At 48.5% G+C, this 7,119-nt stretch overlaps 1 protein-coding gene across 1 annotated transcript in view; it reads left to right on the forward strand.

The window, feature by feature from the left end:
• The window catches only part of LOC102421758 (putative serpin A13), an 11,817-nt gene that overhangs the window by 1,970 nt on the left and 2,728 nt on the right, over window positions 1-7,119 (forward strand). Inside the window, exons 2-3 of the mRNA XM_023748775.1 lie at window positions 5,047-5,638; window positions 5,898-5,940. Of these exons, the coding sequence (XP_023604543.1) occupies window positions 5,071-5,638; window positions 5,898-5,940 (611 nt within the window). The 5' untranslated portion in view covers window positions 5,047-5,070. The remainder of the gene's footprint in view (window positions 1-5,046; window positions 5,639-5,897; window positions 5,941-7,119) is intronic.

Consider the following 7,119-nt stretch of genomic DNA (forward strand, 5'->3'; position numbering starts at 1 on the left):
GAGTCCTGGAGACAAGAGGAAAAGGGGCTATTGTCCAGTGCTATAAGTGTAACTGGTGGTAAATGATATAAGGACCCAGTATTTGAACATAGTAGCAGGGATTTCTTAATTGAAACAAGTCTGATGCATAATTGTGAAAATTGTTTTGACTTTCAATAAAAAACTTTATTCCTCTCATTCTTCCAGAGATTAGTGAACTCCCAAATGATTTTTGTCAAGTATCTTTTATGGTAAAACTGGTGGCCTTGTGCACGAAATTCGTGCACTGGGGAGGGTGTGTTCCTCAGCCTGGCCTGCACCCTCTCCAATTTGGGACCCCTCGAAGGATGTCCTACTGCCAGTTTACAGGGATTGGGCCTAAACCAGCAGTCAGACATCCCTCTCGCAATCCTGGACTGCTGGCTCCTAACCACTCACCTGCCCGCCTGCCTGCCTGATTGCCTCTAACCACTCTGCCTGCCGGCCTGCTTGCTCCCAAATGCCCCCCCACCAGCCTGATCACCCCAAACTGCCCCCCCTGCTGGCCTGCTCACTCCAAACTGCCCCCCCCCGCTGTCCTGATCACCTCCAACTGACCCCCACTGATGGCCTGCTTGCCCCCAACTGGCCCCCCTGCTGGTCTGCTTACCCCCAACAGCTCCGCCCCCCACCAGCCTGATCACCCACAACTGCCCTCCCCTCTTGGCCTCTAACCGCCTCTACCTCGGCCCCACCACCATGGCTTTGTCCAGAAGAACATCTGGAAGGTCTCCTGGAAGGTCTCCCGGTCTAATTAGCATATTACTCTTTTATTAGTATAGATATATTTGTCTGTAAATATGGTTATGATTGCAGATATGAGTAGGACCAGGGAAAATTTTATAGAATGGGCCTTTTATCACAGATGGTTTGCCATGTATGCATTTTTTCTAAAGAAGTAAAAATTACTTTAAAAAATGTTTCAGGAAGACTTTGAGAAATGTACAGTATCTGCTTTTCTTCCAAGAAAGTTGTCACTTTTATGCCAGAGTGAGAATTATTTGTATGCTTTGTATGTCAGCATTGGGCCACTGTGACTGGGGGGGCACTTAGCTTGACTTGAGGGTAATTATCTTGCTCACTGGCTGGGAGGGAGGGTGTGAGGCAGAGGAGATAAATACTTGGTTCTGGATTATTCATAGATTGCTGACTTTCTGGATTGATTGTGCAAGCCCCTCCTTTTATTGATGTCCACCTTCTATTGACAGACACCTACCCTGGGAGAGAAATGAGATGAAACTCTCTTTCTTGTCATTGTAAAAAGCATTTGAATTCCTAAGGTGTGATAAGGCCACCCAGCCATCCACAGTCAAGGTACGCATTTTCATGGAGGATGTTCCCACTCTTGAGTAAATTAAAACATTTTTTTTCTTTTAATTTAAACTTTCTTTTATAACTGTTTTCTTGTTACTTAAAAGCTAGGGTTGTTTTTTTTTTGAAACTACTTCCAAAGCTTTTCAAGCTGTATATGTCCTTGGAATGAATTTATAAATAAGAATTGAGCCCGGCCGGTGTGACTCAGTGGTTTAGCATCGACCTATGAACCAGGAAGTCACAGTTTTGTTTTGTTTTTTCAGAGTTTATTTATTTATTTATTTTAAATTAAATCTTTATTGTTCAGATTATTACATTTGTTCCTCTTTTTCCCCCCCATAACTCCCCTCCTCCCAGTTCCCACCCCACCCTCCGCCCTCACTCCCCACCCACTGTCCTCATCCATAGGTGCATGATTTTTGTCCAGTCTCTTCCCGCATCTCCCACACCCCTTTTCCCCCCACGAATAGTCAGTCCATTCCCTTTCTATGTCCCTGATTCTATTATAATCACCAGTTCATTCTGTACATCAGATTATTTATTCACTTGATTCTTAGATTCACTTGTTGATAGATGCGTATTTGTTGTTCATAATTTGTATCTTTACCTTTTTCTTCTTGTTCCTCTTCTTAAAGGATACCTTTCAGCATTTCATATAATACTGGTTTGGTGGTGATGAACTCCTTTAGCTTTTCCTTATCTGTGAAGCTCTTTATCTGACCTTCAATTCTGAATGATAGCTTTGCTGGATAAAGTACTCTTGGTTGTAGGTTCTTGGTATTCATCACTTTGAATATTTCTTGCCACTCCCTTCTGGCCTGCAAAGTTTCTGTTGAGAAATCAGCTGACAGTCGTATGGGTATTCCCTTGTAGGTAACTGAGTTTCTTTCTCTTGCTGCTTTTAAGATTCTCTCTTTGTCTTTTGCTCTTGGCATTTTAATTATGATGTGTCTTGGTGTGGTCCTCTTTGGATTCCTTTTGTTTGGGGTTCTCTGCGCTTCCTGGACTTGTAAATCTATTTCTTTCACCAAGTAGGGGAAGTTTTCTGCCATTATTTCTTCAAATAGGTTTTCAATATCTTGCTCTCTCTCATCTTCTGGCACCCCTATAATTCTGATGTTTGTACGCTTGTAGCTGTCCCAGAGGCTCCTTACACTATCTTCACACTTTCGGATTCTTTTTTCATTTTGCTTTTCCGGTTGGGTGTTTTTTGCTTCCTCGCATTTCAAATCTTTGACTTGATTCTTGCGCTCCTCTGGTCTGCTGTTGGGAGTCTGTATAATATTCTTTATTTCAGTCAGTGTATGCTTACTTTCTAGTTGGTCCTTTATCACACCATCGAGGGTCTCATTAGATTTCCTGTACATCTCATCAAGTTTATCGACAGACTCTAGAAGCCTCTTGAGAGACCTCAAAAGTGTGGTTTTGAATTCTATATCCAGTAGCCTGCTTTCCTCTGGTTCTGTCCTTTGTGACCTGTTTCTTTGTCTTGGCATTTTTTTATGCTTCGCTGTGTCGATAGAGTGGCTTTCCGTGTTAAGTGTCCCAATTACCTGAGGTAGACACTCTTGGTGCACCCCCTTGTGGTCTCTGTGAGCAGTCTTGTTGTAGTCAAGCCTTGATTGTTGTAGGTAATTACTACTTGACCTCCAGGCCAACTGGCTGTGAGAATCAGCTGTGTTTGCAGTGGGAGAACTTCTGTCCTCTAGGGAGGTGCTAATCTAGCCTTTGCCTGAGGCTATCCGGCAAATGGCTCTGTGCAGGGCTTGGGCGGGGCGGGTCCCACGGGATCAACAGGGCGGAGGAGGGAGAAGTTATGGCTGCTCTCAGTCCGTCCCCAGGGGCTCTGCCTCTCTGTCCCAGCAACCGCTGCAAACCTCGGAGGGACCGAAGCCGGACAGTCCCGCTTCTCCCGTTTGAGTCTGGGTCCCTAGAGACTCGCCTGGATCTGGAGCTCAGAGTCTGAGGCTCCCTCGGATTGAAACAGACAACCGCGCCCTCAACCACCAGCCCGCGCCGCACGCAGTCCGCACCTTAGTATTTTACTTCAGCACTGCGCCTCCTCTGATTCTCGGTTCCTCCTAGTTGTAGAACTTCCACTCAGCCAGCCTTCCTGTGGTTCTGGATGATGTCCGTTCCGTCTTTTAGTTGTATTTTTGAAGTGGTTGTTCGAGGCAGCAAACTCCGGTGTTTACCTATGCCGCCATCTTGGTTTCTCCGGAAGTCACAGTTTGATTCCTGGTCAGGCCACATGCCCGGGTTGTGGGCTTGATCCCCAGTACGGGGCATGTAGGAGGCAGCCGATCAATGATTCTCTCTCATCATTGATGTTTCTATCTCTCTCCTTCTCCCTTCCTCTCTGAATCAGTAAGAATATATTTGAGAGAGAGAGAGAGAGAGAAGAGTATATATATTTGTAAATAAGAAAACATGTATTTGATGCTCTTAGAAAGTCTTATTTTCTTTCATTAAAACTTGTGCAGTATAGGAAACTCCATAGGTTCTCTTAATTTGAAGAAAGTTAGAGGGAAAGGTACTAATTCAGAGTTCCTTGGGAAAATGTGTCACTTATATATTTTTTATGTTTATTTTTTTAATCAAAAACTGAAATATTTTCTATTCAGAAAATATATTTGGATCTAAATATCTTCTATAATTTTAACCCTAAAATATCAATTTAAATATTTTAAAAATGGTTGGGATGTTTGTTTTTTTAAATAAGTTAGGTTACTGGAGTTCTACATGTTACTGGATCACCTGGGGTAATTTTCTGATTGGAAAATTAAGAATTATAGTCAGAGGGGAGGACATGAGAATTTTTAAAGAACATATTCAATTTACTTTAGAAGCCGAACCTCTCTTATCATGTGACTTGTTTTGAATGTTTGTTAAACTATATTATCACATAAGCATTGCAGCTATTGGGACAAACAGTGACAGTTGATTCGGGTCATTTGAATGTCCACTGTCTGTTTTAATTTGTATGTCATTTTGACTCTGTCATATGCTCAAACTTCAGTGGAAGTCATGAGAACCTATTATTTTTGCCTGCTCCCTCCTTTACATTGGAAATATTCTCTTTTACTCAGAGGGACCTTAACTTTGATGTAAGGGATTGTTTCCGTTGCCAACTGTTTTCTTCCTTGCCAAGTAAGAGAGTTGTTGTGAACTCTTCAGTGATGCCTTCCCCAGGATATTTGCACATGTGGTTGGAAAAGTCATTTCATCCCCGACCTTTGCATGTCAGGTGCTGGGGTGCTGGGGTGCCGCCTCGCCTGCGCCCCGGCTCTCCATTCCCGATGCGGCTCTCTCTCCCTCCGATCGCCATGGCGACCCCGGGGTCCAGGCCCCTGGGGGTGCTGCCTCACCTGCAGCCCGGCTTTCCAATGGTGATCACCGGCTGGGGGCCAGGGCAAAGGCAGCCCCCAGGGCCGCCTTTGCCCTGCCAGCCAGCTCTTGCCTGCTGCCTGGGTTTCCGATCACTGTTCTTCCGTCCTTCCTCTTTCGCCTCCCATCATTGTGCCTACGTATGCAAATTAACCGCCATCTTTGATGATGGTTAACCGCCATCTTTGTTGGCGGTTAATTTGCATATTGCCCTAATTAGCCAATGGGAAGCGTAGCGGAGGTACGGTTAATTACCCTTTTTGTCTTTTGTTAGATAGGATTACTATTACGGTTGTTGTTGTTGTCCTCCCGCGCCCCTGCTTCTAGAATCTTGACCAAGGACTCCAGAGGATGTGGCTGCTGGTCCCTGCGCTCCTGGCTGTGGGCCATTGCCTGGCCCTGGCCAACCAGAAGGATTCTGGCCCCATGGACCCCGGCCCCTCGGACGTCCCTCCCGGGCCGGCCCTGCCCTGCCACAAGCTCTCCGTGAGCAACATAGACTTTGCCTTCGACCTCTACCGACAGCTGGCCTCGGAGGCCCCCGGAGAGAACGTCCTCTTCTCCCCCGTGAGCATCTCCTGGGCCTTGGCCACGCTGTCCCTCGGAGCCCCTGCCGCCAGCAGGGCCCACCTCCTGGAGGGCCTGGGCTTCAACCTCACGCTGGTTTCCGAGGCCGAGATCCAGGAGGGCTTCCGTGACCTGCTGCGCAGGCTCCCCGTGCAGGGCCCCCAGCTCCTCCTGACGCTGGGCCAGCGCAGCTTCAGCGGCCTGGGCCCGGGGGCTGCCCAGGACCCGGCGGGGGCCCAGCACAGCATCCGGGAGTATGTAGAGAAGCAGACCCGGGGGCAGCTTGGCGCCTGGGTGGAGGAACTCAGCAACGCCACCGCGGAGGTCCTGGTGAGTCACCTGCTCCTCAGAGGTAAGAGGGGTCTATCCCAGGACCCTCCCTCCGGGGTCACAATCACACCGCAGCCCCGCTCCTCACAGCCTCCAGAGCCCCCCCTGCTGACTGAGATGTAGGAGCTCCAGGAATCCTTGATGCTTCTGCTTGCATACCCCCAGTGACGGGGAACTCATCACTGATTACATATTAATACTACTTGTTGAGTTTTTTTAAAGAAGGATTTTTCCAACGTTAGTGTGCATAGCACTCCCTGAGGAACTCGCTTACAATGCAGGTATCTTGCGCTTGTCCCCAGAAGATTCTGATTTAGGGGGCAGGTCAGTCAGGGACCCAAGACCCTGCATTTGAGGGCGGTCCCCATCCTCCCCCCGCGGGGAGGCTGCTGCAGGAGGGCTGTGATCTCCACATTAGTAACTGTAGGCAGCGCCGAGTCACGGACCATGAGCCCCTTCCTCTGGCAGGCCCCGGAGGCATGGATGAGAGCGGGGAGAGCCCAGCGCTGGGAGAGCCTTTATTTTCCCAGGAGAGCAGTGTGATCACGTGCCTCGCTCCTTAATCACACTCCTTCACTCAGCGGATGCGTCCGGTCCTTCTCGTACTTGCACAGCGAGTGCTGTGTGGGTCTCCAGGGAATTCACACCCACCTCTCATTTGACCTTCTCACCGGGATGAAGCACAGAGGCTATGGCTCATGTTTCCTTTTCACACGTGAGGAGACAGATTGGTTTTAAAAGAAGAAGGGATTGGCCTGAGCCCCTAAGGCATGACTCAGCTACGTGCCTGTGAATAGTTCTCGCCTGGTGTATGTCAGCCTGTTTGCACACACACACACACACACACACACAGTCTGAATACTATCATGCCGGTCACGGTGCATGTTTGATTTTTACCGAATTTTCTTCACAGCCCAACAAGGCGATTTTATTATGTCCACTTGAGAGATGAGGAAAACTGAGGCCCCGTGTTAGGTGACCTGCCTTAGGCCTGCCAGCCAGGCTGAGCCGAGCCCTCAGATCCACACACGTTTCAGAGCAGCTGGTGCCACATGATGGGTTTTTTTCCTTTAAACTTAACCACCTCTGGCCCCAGCTGGTGTGGCTCAGTGAATAGAGTGTCGGCCGGCAGACTGAAGGGGCCCGGGTTTGATTCCGGCCAAGAGCACATGCCAGGGTTGTAGGCTCGATCCCTAGTAGGGGGCGTGCAGGAGGCAGCCGATCAATGATTCTCTCTCATCATTGATGTTTCCATCTCTCTCTTCCTCCCCCTTTCTCTCTGAAATCAATAAAAATATATTTTAAAAACATTTTTTTAACTAACCACCCCAAAGAGAGTAAGGAGACCAGAGAGCCAAGCAGCCCTCACTGCCCGGCACTGCTCTGTCGCTGTGACAGCACTTACCCCGTTTCCCAAACAGGAGACGCAAGCGCAGGGCAGGCAAGGGCCCGGCCCCCGGGCTGCACAGGGACACGAGGGACAGGCCAGGAGGCAGTCACGGG

Source organism: Myotis lucifugus, unplaced genomic scaffold (genome assembly GCF_000147115.1).
Source record: "Myotis lucifugus unplaced genomic scaffold, Myoluc2.0 scaffold_1791, whole genome shotgun sequence".
NCBI lineage: Eukaryota > Metazoa > Chordata > Mammalia > Chiroptera > Vespertilionidae > Myotis > Myotis lucifugus.